Below are 21,080 nucleotides of genomic sequence, written 5' to 3' on the forward strand. Positions count from 1 at the left end.
ATACACAAGCATTTGTTAAAAAATTAATGGAGCACGAGCAGCTGGCTCCCCCACAAATTCCTAACAGAGTCCTGGCTTAAAGGTTAATTAGGAAGTGGACAGGGTGTAGAAGCCCAAGGGTTGGAGAGTGCCCCAGTCTTCCATCCTGGATGGAAATCCCTGTAAAACACACTCCAGACTTGCTTTGGTGCCTTTCTGGGAAGAAATCCACTTCCTGTGAGTCACCCTATCCACACTTCCACAATTTGATGTTAAAAAACACACAGGTCCTTGTAAACATTTCTTCACTGATACCAATTTCCACGCCATTTAAAAAAATCTACTTCTGCATCCATCTATTCTTTTGTTCATCCAACAAAACTTGAGGAACTACTGTGACCAAAACATCCAACATCTCAGACCTGGGAGAAAAATTAGCTTAAATGGATACTAAAAGGCACCTTAGGGAAGAAGGTAATTTTAGATTTTTGGAGGCAGTGACATTTGAACCAAGACCAGACCAGCAAGCAAGGGTTGCTATTCAAGTATTGAGGGGAAGAACATTCTAGGTGAGAGTCAGGCAGGCACAAAGGCTCCAAGATGAGCAGATTGAGTGGCTGGAGAGTGTTGCAGGACAAGGTGCAAAGGCATGTGGATAAGGACGGCGGCTCGGAGGCCCTGTGCGGGACGCGGGACTACCTTTGACTTGAAGGTTGAAGCCACCGAAAAGTTTTAAGCAGAGAAGAGGGTGGATAAGCTCAGGTTTGTAAAGATCCCTCTTCTTCCAAAGACAATGGGAAGAGAGAGAGAGGGAGGCAGGGGGCAGGGCATCAACAAGACTGGAATCTGGGAACCCCAGCTGACAGAGGATCCAACGTCCAGACCAATGAGGGATGTCTCAGTTCTAAGCTGGAAGCAATGGCAAAGATGTGAGAAGTAAAAGGATTTTTTTTCTAATTGTTTTAATAAATTAATTAAATATACACTAATACTTACTACTACTACTACTAAGTTGCTTCACTCGTGTCCAACTCTGTGTGACACCATGGACTGCAGCCCACCAGGCTTCTCCGTCCATGGGATTCTCCAGGCAAGAACACTAGAGTGGGTTGCCATTTCCTTCTCCAATGCATGAAAGTGGAAAGTGAAAGTGAAGTCGCTCAGTCGTGTCCGATTCTTAGCGACCCCATGGACTGCAACCTACCAGGCTCCTCCATCCATGGGATTTTCCGGGCATTAGTACTGGAGTGGGGTGCCATTGTCTTCTAGGCATTTAATAAATTGAAAAAAGTATGGCCAGATACTCACAGTTCTGTAATAATTCTTCTTGGAATTCACATACAAGCGGAAGAAAGTTCTTTATACCATGTGCCAGTCTAGGCAGCATGTCCCTTTACATGACATGAAATTTTAGGTTTTCTACTGTTCTTATAGCATGGCATCTTCCCCCTCATTGGAAGCTAATACTATACTTCCCTTACCAATAAAGGTTTTACCACGTTAACTTTGGTTGTCATTTTCCCTCTTCCTTTCTTAAAAAGACCCCAGTGCTTCTCCACGGATTCCGCCCTCTCTGAGCACTTATTTCTTGCTAAACCTGCTAAATTCCACTCCCTACAGGACCCAGCATCTATGCCGGAACTTAGTATTCAGATTCTAGCTACAGCTACTTGCAGTGGTAACAATTACAAACATCAAATTTCAAGACATTGTCACCAAGGCTGCTCAGCTGAAGGGAGAATGGGGCTGCCCTCAGGCAAAGATGCCTCACCTTCTACCCACCCCACCCAGCCTGTGCCCAAGTTGTTCCCTTGTTCAAGATGCCTTTTTCCTTCCTTTTCACCTGATTCATTTTTATTCTTTAGGATGCAGCTCAGGGGTCACCTCTGCCAGAGGCACCTCCTCTTCCCCAGCCCAGCTGGATTAGGTGAGGCACCTCTAGAATCCCATCTAAATCCGTGTTTACCTTGATCACAGACTCTTATCTCATTTTCTTCACTTTGTCTCTCTTACTGGACCCCAGGAGACATGCCTTACTTACTGTTTTATCCCAGCAGGGTTCAATATGCCTGCTGGATTAATACATGGCACATTTCATACACTGCTGGTGGGTGTGTAAACTGGAAACCATCTGGCAGTATCTACTACAGCAGTGGTTCTCAACTGCAGATGACTGTGTTCCCCACTGGACACAGACAGTGCATGGTGGTATGTTTATCTGTCATGACTAGAGGAAGGTGTGCAGAGGCCAGGAGTACTGCTGAGCATACTCAATGCACAGGACAGCCTCTGCAACAAAGGGACCCCCAGCCCAGTGTCCACAGTGCTGAGGCCGAAACACGCGTCTACTCTATGACTCAGCAATCCTACTCCTAGGTACGCACACCCCAGGGAAACCATGTATATGCCCATCACAAACCAGCACAAGAAGCCTGGTGGCAGCTGTCTTCATAAAAGTCCCAGACTGGGAACAGTCCAAAAGTCCACTGATGATGGATAACAAACTGTAGTATTTATACAGTGGAATGCTACACAGCAAAATAAAAATAGATTGGTACATACATCTCAGATATAATGATGAACTAAGAACCCAGACCAAAACAACAGGCAAAAGTAATTGATGGTGACAGAAATCAGAACATGGCTACCCCTGGGGCAGAGAGGTACTGGCTGGAAAGGCTCGGAGGGATTCTCTTTCCCTGGGCCTGGGGGGCTGTATGGTCGTGCTGTGCATGACTCGTGCTGTGTGTATCACACCTCAGTGAGCTTTATCACAGGGAACACTCACTCAGGACCACACTGCCAGCAGGAATTACACACTGATTTGCTGCCTTAGAAGCCAGACTTTCTAACAGACTTCCTGGTACACTGCTGACCAGAGTCTAAATAGGTGCATTTCCAGAAGGCTGTTTCACAAATATTAAAAAAAAAGTTAAAATGTACAAAAATCCTCATTCAATTCGGTTTTGATCATTTTATGCTGAGGAATATATTAAAAGTGTGCATACAAACTTAAACTTCAAGAGTATTTATCACAGCATAAAAAGTACAAATGAATATTTGTAAACACAAGGGAGAGGGGCAATGAGCCCAATACCCACCCAAAGGGAACAGATTCTTTAAAAAACACATTTTATAATTTAAATGGAAAATGTTTACAATATATTACTTAGAATTAAAAAGCAGGTCACCCAATAACACATAACTTAAGATATATGAAGGATACATTCAAAGTGATAACTGTGATTATCTCTGAGTAATAGGAGATTATGGGATTTTTAAGTTTTATCATTTTTTTTCGTTTCTTCCTAAAATGAACATATATTACATATAATAAGAAAAAAATACACAATCATAGCTCTTTAAAAATAAGGGTGAGTTTTAGACTTTAAGACTTAGTAGACCACATTACACTCCCAGGGGCTGGTGTGTCCAAAGCCCTGCTCCATGCAGAGGAGCACTGACCTCCCTTGACAATGGCTCAGGGGCGCAGGGGTTAAATTAGAAGTGAGATAAAATCCTAGCTCTTCTGTTTCATTCCTCAATGGTGGGACTGGTTACACAAATCCATACCTGCATTAAGCCTCCTAGAACTATATATGCTTCCAAAAAAGTAAATAGTACATCCATGCATAAACATGAAAATAAATATAAATTTTTTTTTTACTGGAAAAAAGTCTAGATTAAAAACAAAACAACTCACTACCTTTCCTGAATTATCAAGTCTGAGTACTTAGATGGTGCTGATCACTTAGCCAAGGTAATCTTATTACCCCCAAGACTCTGGCAGAAAAGACCAACCTCTTTCTCTGAAAAGTGCAGAAGAGAACTTCTCCCACACAGAGTACCTGTGAAGATTCTTCAGTGCAATACTGCATGATAAAGCAAGTTATAGATGCACACTGTGTGTTATTATCCTCATCGTGAGCTCAAGTTTTCCCATCACAGGAAAAGACTCCTGGAAAAAGAGCAAAACATCTCTCCCACAAAGCTCCCTTCTCTGAATTCTGTGACTGGGAACACCCTTCAGTATTAGGTAGGATTGCATGTGATTTATCTCACAGCTTACCATGATCTGAGCTCCTCCTGGAGCTACAGAGCTAAAGGTGGGAGCAGATGCTTACCTGACACGGGAGAGAGGGGTCCAGGATTTTAGTTCACAAATTCCATTACAATAGAAGGTATTGGTTTAATTCTGGTTTTAAGAAAAAGATGCTTCTCTTCCTTGTTAGTCAAAAAGATTCTAAACCAAATAAACCAACAACAAATTCAAGAGATAAGACATTTCACAGTGTTGATTTTCAAGGCAATATGTTCCTCCCTAGCTTCTCAAGGTCATACCTCCCCACTGAATGATGACTGATGGTGGCTGACATGGTACATGGGAAGAAAACTCCTGTGAAGTCCAACCTCTTATGGAAAGAGCAAGCTCAGACCCCAGCCTGCCACAACAAAGGACCCACAAAGCTGAACAGAAGGGTCCTGAGTGTCTGTGGATCTGCCCGTTCCTCTGCCTTGTCAGAGAGAACAAATTACCAGACTGCTCAGAAAGGGCAGGAGCCCCAAAGAAGCTGAATTTCACGCTGCTTCCAAAGAGTGAGTCTGCATGCTATGTTGGTTGTTTCCACAGTAGGCAGATGAGGCTGAAAGCTTGACAGGGACTGTCTTGGGGGAGGGGTGCCCTGCAAGGATAGGGGCTTGAGCCCCCAGTAACCACTTTCTGCTCCCAGGCTGACCTTCTATCCACACAGGGGTTAAAAGCCTGTCAGCCAGCCAGCGCAGCAAATGGAGGGAGTCCTTGTATTTAAATCTCATCCCAGGGGGATCCAGGAAGAGGGGAAAGAAGAGAAGGGGGTGTGAGGGAGAGGACCTTCCCTCCCATAAGTGCCAGCTGCACTTCTAGGGAGCCTGATCCAGAAAGCTAAATACACTGGGTAAAAAACAGAAGGAGGAGGCTGAGGAAACCAGAACAGCTTGAAGGGCAGTTAGGAGTCTCAACCATAACAACAGAATGCTCCCACCACCTCCTCACTCTGCAACCTCAGTCTCCCTACTGTGTGCTCTCCTTCCATGGGACCAAAGGCAGCTTTGAATGCAGATGAAAAGCACAATGGTGCCCAGTGTCTCTCTCTCCTACACAGGAACTCTCTGAAAAGGGTTCTAGGTTATCAAGAGGGTCCCCAGACATCGGTCATAATTTCCTTCTGATAGAAGAAACCACACTCAGCACAAGCGATATACATTTACAATTAAGACAATCACATGTGTATATGCTATTTCCATACATGTATTGTTTTGTTTGTTTGTTTTTATAGCAGGAGGCAAGCAGGAAACCTGTTCCATGAGTCTAGAATCCTCTGCTTTCCTCATCTGAGTCTAGCAACAACAGCAATTTCTATTAGGGGTTTTCTCTGATGAGCGCTGATTACAAATCAAAATGTCACCTTCTTGCTTGGTCCTCTTCCCACCAGATCAACCCAGTGAGACCCATCAATAAACTGGGAACCAAAGATGCAGGGAAGTGCAGCTTGCATTCCTGGACTTGGGGAACACACTCTGGCTGGAGGGTCTTATCTATTGGACTTGGTAAACTTCACAGGTTGACCCTCTTTGCTCTCAGGGTGACCTGGGTGCAGCTCTCAAGCCTCTTAACACACATCTGTTTCCATACCACTAAGACACAGGGATTTTTTCTGACCAGTAGCATATTTCTGCATCTATTTTCAGCCCCCATAAATCATTTCCCTTGTTTTAGGGAACCTGAATTCTTGCATAATAAACCATCAACCTCATCCCTCTACCACCACCCAAATTTCCCTCAGGGAGAAGTGCTGCAAAAAGAAAGAAAATTCTGAAATAGAGCTGCGCTCCTACACAAAATAGGAAAACAAAACTAGGTATAAATAGCATCATATAACCACTGCTGCTGCTGCTGCTAAGTCACTTCAGTCGTGTCTGACTCTGTGTGACCCCATAGACCAGGCTTCCCGGTCCCCAGGATTCTCCAGGCAAGAATACTGGAGTGGGTTGCCATTTCCTTCTCCAGTGCATGAAAGTGAAAAGTGAAAGTGAAGTCACTCAGTCGTGTCTGACTCCTAGTGACCCCATGGACTGCAGCCTACCAGGCTCCTCCGTCCATGGGATTTTCCAGGCAAGAGTGCTGGAGTGGGGTGCCATCGCCTTCTCCGCAAATAACCACTAATGTCTGGTTAAAGTGCTTGACTGCGATTCTCAGATCTAGGTGTGAACTCAGTAGACATCTGAAGGAAGCAGAATTTAAACCTAACACCAACTGCTCTTCATGACCGTTTAACTGCTGCAGTGGTATATTGCTCTGCTGCAGAATTTCTCCCATTTATAGGTTACTAAGAACCCACTCCAGTATTCTTGCCTGGAAAATCCCATGGACGGAGGAGCTTGGTTGGCTACTGTCCATGGGGTCGCAAAGAGTCAGACATGACTGAACTACTTCACTATCACTATCACTAAAAAACATAATATTGCTTTAAAAATGTTAACCTTCTCAAACCAGCCCTCACAAATCTTATTCATAACCAGGCTTAACTTAACTTCCCTATTTTCCCCAATACAGAACGCTATAATCCGCTCAAGCAGACATACATCTCAGGTGTTCTGAGATCAAAAACTGGATCACAGACATTACAGCATATGGCCTGTCAAATCAGGGCTCTGGGCAGGTACAATTCTTAAGAGCCAACAGGAAATCAGTTGTCTGGGGCTGGAAGAAGGTATGACACTTTGGAAAATATAGGGGTGGAAAAGGATTATACAGTGTGATGTGACTGAAAACTCCCAAACTCTTAATCAAAGCCCAGATAAGAAGATGCTTTTAAACTGACCCACCCCAAACACTGTATAGCTAACTTGGACTCTGGAAGCCCAGCTGTAGCTTAGTAAATTCACACTGCAGCCAGCCTGCTTAAGGTTTGCAGACCTCCCTGCTGAGAAGCCAGCCAGCCCTACCAGCAGGCTGCAGCGTGATGCCTTATCCCACCCAGTTCAGGACCAGCCGGGAGTCCCTCGAGCCTGTCCTCCTATGTGCTGTGTTCTCCACTGGTTGAACAATCATCAGGGAAAGCGGCAGGAAAAGTTGCATAACGCCCAGCATCAAGCCCACTGCAGCCACTCCCTGGTCATCAACATTACAAGCTGCAAAGTCCATCCATAAAAATAGTGTGCAGAAACAAGGGACTGCCACAGAAGACCAAGAAGGCCGCAGAGCAAGAACAAAAGCATCAGAGGACAAGTGGGAACGGCGGGCCTCCACCTCCCAGAGAGGACAGAGGCTGCTGAGCTTCTGAAGGGAAAGTGGAGATATCTTAAAACCAACTCCCCAAAAGGAGGCAGCAAAGAGGATCTCAGGCAGCAGAGCTGCCAGCCTTTCTCCGACCTTCTCCAGCTGGTCTATGACCATAGCAATAAGCAGGAAACACGTGAAAGCTCCTTCTGTTGAAGCAAGTGCCTTAACGCTGCTAAACTGATCATTTCACTCTTCCCTGTTTTTCACAAGAGATCCTGAATGGCAAGACACGGAAAGTTTCTCTGATTAACTGAAGAAAACTAAAGTCCAGTGAAGACGCCACTGGTAACCTTTCAGCTTCGCTCCATCGGCTACCTGCCCCACACCTAGCATCTGGGTAAGCTTGCTCTGGAGCCAGCCAATACAAAATGACTCCCCCAGTCCCAAGACACGTCAGGTTTCCAGTATTCCTTCAACTAGTAAAGTCTAACTCACCCCTAAGGAGAGACCCTACAGGTGTGATTGGCTTCCGTTGCAGGACGCGGGGACACCTTCTAGCAAGTGAGGGAAGCACCCCCCAACCCACGTCCTCGCCAGCCGCAAAGTGCTGCCGCGGCCTCGCCTCTTCCTGTCCACCCACGAAGAGTCGGCGGAGCCCCCGCACGCAGCCTCGCTCGCACTTTAGAGCCCTGCTCCTGCAGCCTCGTGTGTTTCCTGAAACGCACAGCTGCCACCCGCAAGCCGGCGGGCGGAGCATCTGGAATTCTCGCGCCGGGGCAGCCTGGCCTCCCCCGGGCCGCGCCTTACCGCCAGTGTCTTCGAAGCGCGGGGGCGGGCGGTCCCGCAGTGTGGAGCTCCAGCCCGCGCCAGCCTCGTCCTCCTCCGACTCCTGCGCGGCGGGGGCGCCAGGCGCCGGGGAGCCGGGGCCCCGCGCGGGGCCGGGGCGCTCGGGTTCGTCGTCCGAGGAGGCAGCCGAGGAGGAGCGCGAGGCGGCCGACGTGCTGTAGAAGGGATTCCCGCCGCTGTCAGGGCCCGATTCGCCAAACACGTCGTCCGAGATGTGCAGGCTCTCGTAGCGCGCGCGGGCCGCCTCGAGCAGCGCCGGCGCCCTCCTCCGCGCGGCCCCGCCGCTCTCGGCCATGGCCCCGGCCGCCGCCCGCGCGCCAGCCCCCCACAGCGCCTCCCAGCCGCACGCGCCGGGCCCGGGGCCCGCGCCGCGGCCCGCCGTCCCCCACCACCGCAGCCCGCAGCACAGTGCCCGCCGCCCCGCGCCCGGCCGGCCCGCCGTCTTGGCCGCCGCGGGCCCAGCGCCCGGGAAAACGCCTCGGAGCTCGGGCGCCGCGGACTGCGGGCCGCGGCGGGAGGCAGGGGTTGCGGCCCGGACCAAGCGCCACCGCTCCAACCGCCGCTGCGTCTCCTAGGCGCCCGCCGCGTACCCGCGCGCCCTCCCAGCGGCACCCTGCGCTCCCCTGCCGACCTTCCCGGGCGCGAGCCGACAGAGGCGGGCCCCGCCTCCTCGCACTTCTAGCCTGCCTGCCAATCGGGAGCCAGGCCCGGACGGGGCGGGAGGGGCTGGGCGGGTCTTGCGCCAGGGACGCCCACCCGTCCGCCCCGCCGAGGCTGGGCGCGGTGTTGCGATCTAGCACTGCTAGCGGGCAGAGGCGGTGAGTCCGGGGGGAGGACGGCTGCGGCTACGGCCGGTCCCCTCGCTTGTAGGGACTCGCCTCCCGGGACAGCCACCACAGGCCTCTCGCTGCCCTCTGAGGGGAAGGGAGGAACCAAAAGGTGGAAGAGAGACGCAGTGTGCTCTTCCGCCGCTCAATCCTGCTGACGGTGCGCGGACCCTCCGCGCTCTGGTTCCCTTCCGCAGTCCGCGCCTTGAGGCGGGCGCCAGGGAGCTGTCCGTCCCATTGGTTCTGAATCAGGCGCTACGGAAACGCTCCAGGTAGGCGAAGAGTCACAGTTTCCTGGCTGCTACCCATGGGTCACGGTGGGCTGCGCCGCTTGCTCTTATAAATACAGGGCTGTCTGGCTGTAGGGAACCTTGTTCCAATTAGGAGCCAGCCTCACCGGTCCATTTCTGAAGTCAGATGCTCACTCAGTCTCCTTTTAACATCCCTGTAATTTGAGAGTGGCAGCATCTGGAGTTAGGTAGACAGTCATTCGTCATCGTTCTTCACATTTGACATCTTTTAAATAAAAATAACCAACATATTGATTATTCTAACAACACTATTTCAGTGTCTCCTTCACTCACACATTTGAAACACAATCATCTGTTAAAATGTAGCACAATCACCTGGACATAAGTGCTTTGATAAATAGAACAGAAAGATTCCAACTGCCCCTTTTCCTTGGGCAGGAGTGTGTGGCTGTCATCCTGTTGATAGTGGTACATATGATCATTCTGTCTTGTTTTCTTGCTCCCCTCTGCCTCCCACAAATAGTGCAATAAGTCACATTGATGGTAATTGGTCCATAAAGTCACTATTGCTCTGAAATAAAATAAACCCATGGCAATGTCAGGGCTTACAAACCCAATTGGGTATTAACTAAATAATTATACAAAATGGAAAGGCATGTTGCTATTTATAAGAATGCATAAAGAATGAAAATGTGGGGACCATTCTGCCACCAACAGGCAGGCAATTCCATTCTTGACCTCTCATCCCAGTCCCCAAGATTCCTCTTCCCAAACCAGAGCCACTGTATAGGCAGAAATTCATGATAATCACCAAAAGACAATATATTAAAAAGGAAGGGATTCACATCACATTGTTTGCTACATGATTGATTCTTTCAACTTCCTTAGAAGAATTATGCCACAGAAAAGAAATAATTTCCAGCATATCTACGAACTGTGCCAACCAGCCAAAACGTTTGAAGAGGGTATGTACAGTTTCTCATGCTTACCACAAAGGGTCATGTGAAACATAGATTGAAGGTGCAGGGAGCAAAATAAGACTCCATACTTCACGTGCAAATTCTGAAATTAGAAATTGTCTAAGACTCCTGCAAGATTTCATGTTATCTGTTAAAAATAATAGAATGAGATCCAGAGAGTTGGATTCTATAGGGAAGAGTTTCTTCTCTTCTTCAGGGCTTCTCTGGTGGCTCAGACAGTTAAGAATCTGCCTGCAATGTGGGAGACCTGGGTTCGATCCCTGGGTTGGGAAGATCCCCTTGAGGAGGGCATGACAACCCACTCCAGTGCTCTTGCCTGGAGAATCCCTATGGACAGCGGAACCTGGTGGGCTACAGTCCATGGGGGTCACAAAAAGTCAGACACAACTGAGCGACTAAGCACAGCACAGTTAAAAATAATTGAATGGGATCCAGAGAGGCATACTCTATAGGAAAGAGTTTCTTCTCTTCTTCAGGTAGCCAATGAAAAAGTCAGCAGCTAAGGTAACTTGTGTGTTTTTAAAACAATAAATTGCTTTGCTGCCCATAGGAAGCACAAAACTGAGCAATGACAGTTACAAGCATGGACACAGTCTTCTACTGTCCTTAATCTGCGTTTGTATGGTGCTAATCCCAAGGAGCCTTTGTGCTTCCTAGGCTCAAAGTGCTTGTAGCTCACACAGCACATGACAATGGAAGAGGATTACATGGTCACAAAAGACTGGGAAATCAAACTGTTACCCCAAAGCTTGTCAAATAAAAATTAGAGGACTACTCCAGTTTAGAATCACTGTTTAGCATGTTACATTGTTTAACCCAGTTAAGTAAAGACCAAGAAAAGTATAAATATTCCAACCTTTTAAGACAGGTGCCTGCTTCTCATTGTGGAGGGAAGAGAGGAAATGGAGGAAAACAACTGGAAAATAAAAGGCAAAAAAGCTTCCCCATCTACCTGGCAACTTCCTAGTTGATGCTACCATGATGATTCCACATCATTCACTTTTATAATTAATGTATTTGTGAGGATAATTACAAAACCAACATTACACTAAGATCTTTTAATTTGGAGTCATTTGAAAACATCTTCCAAGTAATATAGCTTCATAATATAATTAAGTAATTTTAGGTTAATATTGAGCTTTTGGTTTATAGTCTTCTCAGTGAGCTCCAAATTGCAAAAGCAATTCATTTGTGTAGTAGATTCCTTAGGATTTGATTTGTTAAACCAGGGGTTTATACTTTTAGGTACCTGGGGCTAATAGCTGTATTTCTCCTTTCATGGCATAGTACAATTTTGTTGTATGTATCTCTACAAAAGAAAAAATACTACCATTTAAACTATGATACATTGTTTCCTTTTCTCTAATAATTTAAATTTAAACATATTGGAAAAAAAGAGTTGACAACTGTTTAGATTATCAAATCTAAACACAGATACATATTTTTATCACGTATCACTCTAATGAACACATAAAAATATGGTAAAATAATGGATTAGCATTTTCCTAAAACTTCATCTTGCTAGGGACTTGCCTTGTAGCTCAGCTGGTAAAGAATCTGCCTGCAGTGCGGGAGACCTGGGTTCAATCCCTGGGTTGGGAAGATCCCCTGGAGAAGGGAAAGGCTACTCACTCCAGTATTCTGGCCTGGAGAATTCCACGGACAGAGGAGCCTGGTGGGCTACAGTCCATGTGGTTACAGAGTCAGACACAACTGAGCAACTAACACACATACTCCAGTATTCTTGCCTGGAAAATTCCATGAACAGAGAAGCCTAGTGGGCTACAGTCCATGGCGTCTCAAAGACTCAGACATGACTGAGAGACTAACCACTGCCCCCCCCCCCACACACACACATTGGGTTGGCCAAAAAGTTTGTACATTCAAATAGAAGGGGAGAAGAGAAACAAATAAACATGTAATATATCACTTGTTGATATAGATGGACAGTCATTATGGTGATTGTGATGATTGTGGTGGAATTAGTGTGTGTGTGTGTGTGTGTGTTGTGGGGGGTGTGTGTGTGTGTATGGTCAGAGGACATTGCTCTGATAAGAAGACATTGGGCAGATCCTTAAGAGCAAGTCCAGTGCATGCAGGAAGAGGATACAAGTGCAAACCCCCAAGGTGGGTGCACACTAACTATACTCAATTAACACTAAGGAGGCTGGTGCAGCTGAGGCAGAGTGTAGGAGATGAAATCGGAGAGGAAGTTGGCTGTTAAATCTTGTAAGACTGGATTTTATTTTGAGTGAAGTGGGGAGCCACTGGAGAGCTGAAAGCAAAGAAATAACAAGATCTGACTTGTGTTTTAGATAGATCACTCCAGCTGCCGAGTGGGAAATAAACAGGAGCACAGCAAGGATGGAATCCTAAAGACCAGTAGAAAGGGGTGTTTGGACCAGAATGGTAGTGATGGAGGTGATGAGAACTGATCAGGTTGAGAATATATTTTAGAGGTAGAACCCACAGCTTTTACAGAAGAGTCAAAAGTGGACAGTGAAAAAGATAACCCTGTATGTGAGACAGCAAAAGAGACACCGATGTATAGAACAGTCTTTTGGACTCTGTGGGAGAGGGAGAGGGTGGGATGATTTGGGAGAATGGCATTGAAACATGTATAATATCATATATGAAATGAATCGCCAGTCCAAGTTCGATGCATGATACTGGTTGCTTGGGGCTGGTGCACTGGGATGACCCAGAGGGATGGTATGGGGAGGGAGGAGGGAGAGGGGTTCGGGATGGGGAACACGTGTATACCTGTGGCGGATTCATGTTGATGTATGGCAAAACCAATACAATATTGTAAAGTAATTAACCTCCCATTAAAATAAATAAATTTATATTAAAAAAAAGAAAAAGATGGGTCAAGAATGATTCCATAGTTTTTTGCTTGAGCTACTGCAAGAGCACTAGGATTAGAGAAAAAAAAAATAAGAACTTGGTTGTGAACATGTTGGATTTAACATATCTAAGTGGATCTGGAAAGTAGGCAGTTTAAGAGAAGAATCGAGTTCAAGGATCAGGTCTGGATTGGAGGTAAATGTTGGCATCATCAGCAGGTAGATGGTAGATGGACGAGATCACCCAAGGATTAGAAAGTCTGAGAGCACACTCATATTTAGACACGAGGGAAATGAGAAGAAACCATCAAAGGAGACTGAGAATTCAGAAAACGGAGACACAGCAAAGTTTTAGAGGGTAAACATGTATTCCAAAGAAGAAATAATGACCAAATGCTGCTGAGAGATCTAGTAAGATGAAGGCTGAGAATTAACCACTGGGTTTGACAATGGAGGGGTGGAGAGGGGGAGGGTGAAACTGTGATTGGAGTGGATTTTAGAAAATGGGAAAAGAAATTTGTGTATTGAGAAAAGACCAATTTTGAGGAGGAATTTTACTGCAGAGAAAAGGGAAGTGACCGAGGTGGCTTTTGGGGACTGGAGAAGAGATTTCTTAAAATCAAGAGATGTTTGAATAGTGGTGGGCATGATTCAGCAGAAAGAATACAAGAGAGATGCTGGTGAGAGAGGGAGTGATGACAAACAAGGCCCTAGTTGGCTTGAATGGTGACGGGCTGGAATGAAGAAGCAGAGGTGTTGGCCTTAGTTCAGAATGAAGTGGAGTAAAGGCCCCATGCAGGTAGATTTGGTGGGAATCTGTGGCTGTTTTTTCTTTACTGATTCAGTTTTCTCAGTGCAGTCATCAGAAGGGTGATTAGCTTGATCCTCAATCCTGACTGTACATGAGAGTCACCTGGAGATTTTTAAAAGCACGTTCATATCCAGGTTCCCTGTTCTACACAATTAGAATCTCTGGAGGTGGGGTATGGATACTGGTGCATTTTATCATCTTCCAGATGATTCAAAGGTGTGGCCAGAGGTAAGGATCCCTGGGTGAGGGGTTTGAGGAAAGAGATGTGAAACAGTTCTCCAGAAGAGTGGGGACTCAGTCAACTAGAGAAATACACTTGGATTTGTGGTAGAGAATTTAACATGAAACCTGCTAGCATGGTTGTATTTTTCTCCAGCTATGTTCAGCTGCCAAGGAGAGACACGGGGTCAAACAACTATTGGGTTTTACCCAGGTGGGATTTTGCAAGGTGTGTACAGTGAAGGGTGACAGCACAAGAGAATGATTTTAATGATAGACCTGGAATCTATCAAGTGAGAATTTGGAGAAAGATTAAAGGACATTAAAAAGGAATTAAATGGCTTTTTAATTATAGAAATTTTTTTCTCTTCTAAGTGGTTTAGATAATTAATATTTCCACAAAGTAATTCAAGGCAGCTAAATCCCTGCAAAGGATCACAAACAACTCTGATTAGTATTTCAACCTCCCTTTTATTTGAAATAAATTTTTTCATCAAATGAACACATGAGACCTTTAGAATAAAGGAAAAAACAAAAACAAAAAAACTGGAAGTTAGTGAAAGGTTGTTGCTGAACATTTCATTAGGATTCTTGGCTTCCGGAGGAGAAGAATTCAATCTGGGGCCAGAGACAGGGCTTGATCTCTCAGAGCTTTTGTGTAATCAAGTTTTATTAAAGTATAAAAGGATAGAGAAAGCTTCTGACATAGACATCAGAAGAGAACAGAAAGAGTACCCCCCTGTTAGTGTTAGCATTGGAGTTATATACCTTTTAATTAGTTATTGCAATGAATCAAAAGAATGTCTGGAGGTTGTAAAGATCTTACTAGACCCACTCCCATAATTTACATTTTAAGATAATAGGATTAGCCAGAGATTTTCAGGAAGAGGAAACTGTCCTCAAGCAGGATACATTGTTGTTGTATAATCCTTAGTACAGAGTTTAAACTGAGTTGTGTAATTGACTAAGATTAAGGAATGCGATGGCACCCCACTCCAGTACTCTTGCCTGGCAAATCCCATGGACGGAGGAGCTGGGTAGGCTGCAGTCCATGGGGTCGCGAAGAGTCGGACACGACTGAGTGACTTCACTTTCACTTTTCACTTTCATGCATTAGAGAAGGAAATGGCAACCCACTCCAGTGTTCTTGCCTGGAGAATCCCAGGGACGGGGGAGCCTGGTGGGCTGCCGTCTCTGGGGTAACACAGAGTTGGACACGACTGAAGTGACTTAGCAGCAATGAATGTAGAGAAAAAAAAAATTTTTGTCCTTTTCTCCTTCTTGAGAATTCCAGACCCTTATCTCCACTTCAAGAGCCCCAGACCTCTTTTTCCTCCTTGGGGACCCTGGACTTCTTATCAATCTGCCTAGGAATTAACTCTCTCATTAACTTTTCATGTTCTTAGAAAATAGTGTCACTTATGAAGTCAGGGTTGAGTCCGAAGCCCATTCCACAGTTTTGTGCTATTGTCTAGTGTCCTTTCCCTTCTCCCTTGGTGACATTTTCCCTCTTAGCACATCCAACACCCCACCCCACCCCCCCAAACACACACACCTGTTCTACCAAAGAAAGAGATCTGATATGAAGACCGTGCCTAAAATTCATTTGCTTTTAGAGGAGAAACTGTAGTGAGAGGTTGGTGTTTAACACAAGATAATAGATCACTTAGTAGTAGAAACTCAGATATGCTGAGAAAGAGGGAACGATGATCCTTGCAAGAGAGCGGACCTTCTCAGTGTTGCTAAATTCACAAACCTATAGCTGGCACTGATGCAACTCAAAGTGTAAATTGGAATTTGGGGGTCAGATTCTGTCTGGATTATTGAAGTGATACTTTTTTGTAGACTTGGATTACTGTGATATTGAATGATTTGCCTTGGAAATGAACAGAGATCATTCTGTGATTTTTGAGATTGGATCCAAGTACTGCATTTCAGACCCTTTTGTTGACTATAATGGCTACTCCATTTCTCCTAAGGGATTCTTGCCCACAGTAGTAGATATAATGGTCATCTGAGTTAAATTCACCCACTCCAGTCCATTTTAGTTTGCTGATTCCTAAAATGTCAACATTCACTCTTGCCATCTCCTGTTTGACCACTTCCAATTTGCCTTGATTCATGGACCTAACATTCCAGGTTCCTATGCCATATTGCTCTTTACAGCATCGGACCTTGCTTCCATCACCAGTCACATCCACAACTGAGTGTTGTTTTTTGCTTTTGCTCTGTCTCTTCATTCTTTCTGGAGTTACTGTCCACTGATCTCCAGTAGCATATTGGGCACCTACCGACCTGGGGAGTTCATCTTTCAGTGTCCTATCTTTTTGCCTTTTCATACTGTTCAAGGGGTTCTCAAGGCAAGGATACTGAAGTGATTTGCCATTCCCTTCTCCAGTGGACCTCATTTTGTCAGAACTCTCCACCATTACCCGTCCGTCTTGGGTGGCCCTACACGGCATGGCTCTTAGTTTCATTGAGTTAGACAAGGCTGTGGTCCATGTGATTAGATTGGTTACTTTTCTGTGATTGTGGTTTCATGCTGTCTGCCCTATGATGCCCTCACCCAGCGCCTACCTTCTTATTGGGGTTTCTCTGACCTTGGACGTGGCATATCTCCTCTTTGCCACTGGCTGCTCCAGCACCAGGCAGCCACCACTCTGCCGCTCCAGTGCCTGAAATCAAGATTTCTGGGAGAAATATCAATAACCTCAGATATACAAATGACACCACCCTTATGGCAGAAAGTGAAGAAGAACTAAAGAGCCTCTTGATGAAAATGAAAGAGGATAGTGAAAAAGTTGACTTAAAGCTCAACATTCAGAAAACTAAATCATGGCATCTGGTCCCATCACTTCATGGGAAATATATGGGGAAACAGTGAAAGACTTTATTTTGGGGGGCTCCAAAATCACTGAAGATGGTGACTAGCCATGAAATTAAAAGATGCGCTTGCTCCTTGAAAGAAAATCTATGACCAACCTAGACAGCATATTAAAAAGCAGAGACATTACTTTGCCAACAAAGGTCTGTCTAGTCAAGGCTATGGTTTTTCCAGTAGTCACGTATGGATGTGAGAGTTGGATTATAAAGAAAACTGAGTGCTGAAGAATTGATGCTTCTGAACTGTGGTGTTGGAGAAGACTCTTGTGAGTCCCTTGGACTGCAAGGAGATCAAACCAGTCCATCCTAAAGGAGATCAATCCTACGTGTTCATTGGAAGGACTGATGTTGAAGCTGAAACTCCAATACTTTGGCCACCTGATGTGAAGAGCTGACTCATTGGAAAAGACCCTGATGCTGGGAAAGATTGAAGGTGGGGGGAGAAGGGGATGACAGAAGTTGCGATGGTTGGATGGCATCACCGACTCCATGGACATGAATTTGAGTAAACTCCGGGAGTTGATGATGGACAGAGAGGCCTGGCATGCTGCAGTCTTTGGGGTCGCAAAGAGTCAGACACGACTGAATGACTGAACTGAACTGATGTTGTCGTAGACTTGGTGTTAAAGCACCTCTGTCCCTCAGGCTTCTTACAGTGAGAAGGATCAGAGGATGGCTCTTACAAGCCTGTCTGTAAAAGGCCAGGCACATGGAAAACCACTCAGCGGACCTGAAACTAAGTAGAATGTCAAGTACCTTCTAATTGTAGGAGAAAGAGAAGAGAATTACAAGGGGAAACACTCTTGTCAGGGGCCCCTTTGAATTTTCTGCAACTTCCCATTACTTCTCTATCTGCATTTGCACTAATCTTTTGTAAGCATTAATGTCAAAATTAATAATGCCCTTGGTTACAGTGAATGATTCAATTATCAAAAATACTTTAACATTTCTTCTAATTGCTAAAGCAGAAGAACTAACAGAATTTAGATTTTCAACAAGTTTTACACAAGAAGGATTTTTCACTTCATTCTAATTAGGTCAACACAGATATCACTTTCCCATAGCATCCAAAGCCATTGATATTTTTCAGAGATAACTTTGGTTCTTTTAGAAAGCTAAAGAAAATGGAGGTCCATAAAAATGATAATCAACTCTGATGTGTGCCTTCTGTAAGCCAGGAACTGTGCTAAGGGGTTTGCCTGAGGATCTAATTTAATCCTCAGGACAAATCCTGTGAGGTCACCATTTTCATTTTTTATTAAAAAAATAATAGTTTACCCTTTAATGTACATTAAATGTACATTTATATGTACATTCCAGTTTATTAACACAAAATAAGGCAGGCATTCTTTAGATGTTCAGTAATATTTAAAGTAGCACATTATTTCTATTTTTCTTACAAAATATCAGTACAGAGTGTTTCTTTGAGTCACAAAATAATTTTTGTTATATCAAAAAAGACATATTGAATATATACAATGGAATATTATTCAACCATAAAAAGAAGGAAATCTTACCATTTGCAACAACATGAATGGATCCCAAAGGCACAGTCCTAACTGAAATAAGTCATACTGGGAAAGACAATGTGGAATCCTAAAATCCTAAAAAAACAGCAACAAACAAAAAAAGCAAAAAACAAACAAACAAACAAACAAAAAAAAAAACAGTAGCACCTGAATTTATAGAGACAGAGAACAGAGGCAGGGAGTTGGGAGCGGGTGAAACAGGTAAAGATGGAAGGTGGTCAAATGACACTAACCTCCATTTATAAAGTAAATACGTTCTGGAGAGGTGATGTACAGCATGGCGACAATAGTTAATAATACTATGTTGTATATTTGAAAGTTTCCAAGAGAATAGTTCTTAAAATTTCTTGTAAAAAGGTTATAACTATGGAAGACACAGCTAGTGCTAAGAGAGATGATTTTCCACAGCCATACAAGTAGTCTATCCACGATGGAATCAGAATTAGAACTCAGACCATCCAATTCCAGGCCAAACTAAGTTTTTTGACTGTCCCCTTCTTGAACCCCACTTCCATTTGGGGATAAGCAGCAGTATCTAAACCACAGTGGCTGTGCATGAGGGGGTGACTGCTGGCTTCAATTATTTATATCCAGGGCTGCCTCATATGTTCTGCTCAGCTCCTTTCTCTGCCCAGGAAAGTATCCATCCTCAAAACCATCAGTATCATTGTTCAGAAATGAATTAAGCTTTAGGGTCACACACAGTGTACTGTGTCATCCGTATTTCTTTCAGAAAACTTGAATAGTGTTTACTGTCAACAAGAGGAGTGATGAGAGGCAGGGAATGTTAAGAAGGACTACTAGAAGGACTACTAGAAGTCCTACCTTAGTGATCCAGTGACTAAGACCCCATGATCCCAATGCAGGGGGCCCTGGTTCAATCCCTCATTGGTAAACTAGATCCCACATGCCTCAACTAAGACCCTACACAGCCAAATAAATAAATAGGTTTTTAATAGAAGCACTCCCAGAAGTATTTTTGGACCAGTAAATGATCACTAGTCCTTATGTTATTCTTGTAGTCATTTTGCTGCTTCTTGAAATATATTAATTTGCCCTAAGATCGCTTGGCCTCTCACAATAAAAGCTCTCAAGATGGATCAACATGTTAGCCCATATGCTGTGTTTCTGCAGCTTGAATGTATTTCTCAGGCCCTTTCCTGAACATACTGTTGTAAGAGTGACAACTGGGCAAACATGTGACAAGTGACAGTATCAGGTGGGAGGGCAACTAGGATACTGGCAGGAAGGAGAAGCCAGTGCTCCCTACCAACTTGAGCTTTTCCAAGGAATGCCTGCACATTGCATGGCTGAGACCTCTGCTCTCAGACTCCTGACCAGCCAGGACCAACAGGGCTCTTTCTAAGGACCCTAAGTTTGGCCCAAGAAGAAACACCAGTCAAGACTTCCCCTGCCTTCATCTTCTGGCTTTGTCTCCCTGGCCAGAGACTCACCCCAAGCACCCATCTGCACTTCTAGACTGAGGCAAGAGGCCATACACTGAGTGTATCATGTTAGGCAACTGATTGGACTTCACTGAACCTTGACTGTAACATCTGAAAGGTGGGGATGTATAAGGACTAATTAAGACAGTGTCAAATTGTTATCATGGAGTTGAGAAAGATCTCTGGAATGCAATGCATTCCATCTTATCAAAATAGAGGGAAAAATCATATTTTAAATGGAGCTTCCTGATGACTCAAGTGGTAAAGAATTTGCCTACAATTCAGGAGATGCAGGAGATGTGGGTTCAATCCCTGGGTTGGGAAGATCCTCTGGAGGAGGAAATGGCAACCGATTTCAGTATTCTTGCCTGGAAAATCCCTTCAACAGAGGAGCCTGGCAGGTTACAGTCCATAGGTCACAAATAGTCAGACATGACTGAACACACACATATTTTAAATAATGTTTGTATTTTATATTTATATATGTAAATGCTGATATATGTATGGGGCTTCCCAGGTGGCATAAGTGGTAAAGAATCTGTCTGCCAATGCAGGAGACACAAGAGGCATGGGTTCAATCCCTGGGTCAGGAAGATCCCCTGGAGGAGGAAATGGCAACCTGCTCCAGTATTCTTGCCTGGAAAATACCAAGGACAGGAGAGCCTGGTGAGTTACAGTCCATGGGGTCACAAAGAGTTAGACACAACTGAGCGTGCACCCACCATAGTACTGTGTATATATGTAAATGAACATGTAAATATGCTATATATACATATTTATATTTACCTTGAGATGCAGTGCTACCCTCTTGAACAATGGAAGAGGGGCAGGCTTTTGTGGTGATTCACCAAACAGTTTGACTCAATAGAAAGCCAGCCTTACACCACATTATAGGAGAAAGCCTGGGGGTTGGGAGGGCGCTGAAAACGCTGAGTGAAGAGAGTCAATGTGTTGGAAAAACACCACCGTAGCAGTAAAGCGTTAGGAAAACATTAGAAAAATACCAACCCACCAAAGCAGTAAAGCAGTAAAACATATTTCTTTAGTTCTGACTCTAGTCTCCAAAGCCTGAAGGTCCTTGGGGAGGGGCAACAGAGAGGAGGCAGCCTAGAATTCACAGTGGGAAATACTTGCGATTGCACATGGCCCCACCTCCCAAAGACCCTATCCCCAGAAGGCCCCACCCTTGGAAAGGGCCGCACT

At 45.0% G+C, this 21,080-nt stretch overlaps 1 protein-coding gene and 1 long non-coding RNA gene across 2 annotated transcripts in view; one reads left to right on the top strand and one right to left on the bottom strand.

The window, feature by feature from the left end:
* PGBD5 (piggyBac transposable element derived 5) overlaps positions 1 to 8,726 on the bottom strand; it is a 98,024-nt gene extending 89,298 nt beyond the window's left edge. The window contains 1 exon segment of the mRNA XM_005226200.4: positions 8,048 to 8,726. Within this exon segment, the coding sequence (XP_005226257.2) occupies positions 8,048 to 8,381 (334 nt within the window). The 5' untranslated portion in view covers positions 8,382 to 8,726.
* A 76-nt stretch (positions 8,727 to 8,802) lies between these two features.
* LOC112444731 (uncharacterized) overlaps positions 8,803 to 21,080 on the top strand; it is a 55,869-nt gene continuing 43,591 nt past the window's right edge. Inside the window, exon 1 of the long non-coding RNA XR_003033080.2 lies at positions 8,803 to 9,185. This is a non-coding gene — a long non-coding RNA (uncharacterized lncRNA). The remainder of the gene's footprint in view (positions 9,186 to 21,080) is intronic.

This window comes from Bos taurus, chromosome 28 (genome assembly GCF_002263795.3).
Source record: "Bos taurus isolate L1 Dominette 01449 registration number 42190680 breed Hereford chromosome 28, ARS-UCD2.0, whole genome shotgun sequence".
Classification (NCBI taxonomy): domain Eukaryota; kingdom Metazoa; phylum Chordata; class Mammalia; order Artiodactyla; family Bovidae; genus Bos; species Bos taurus.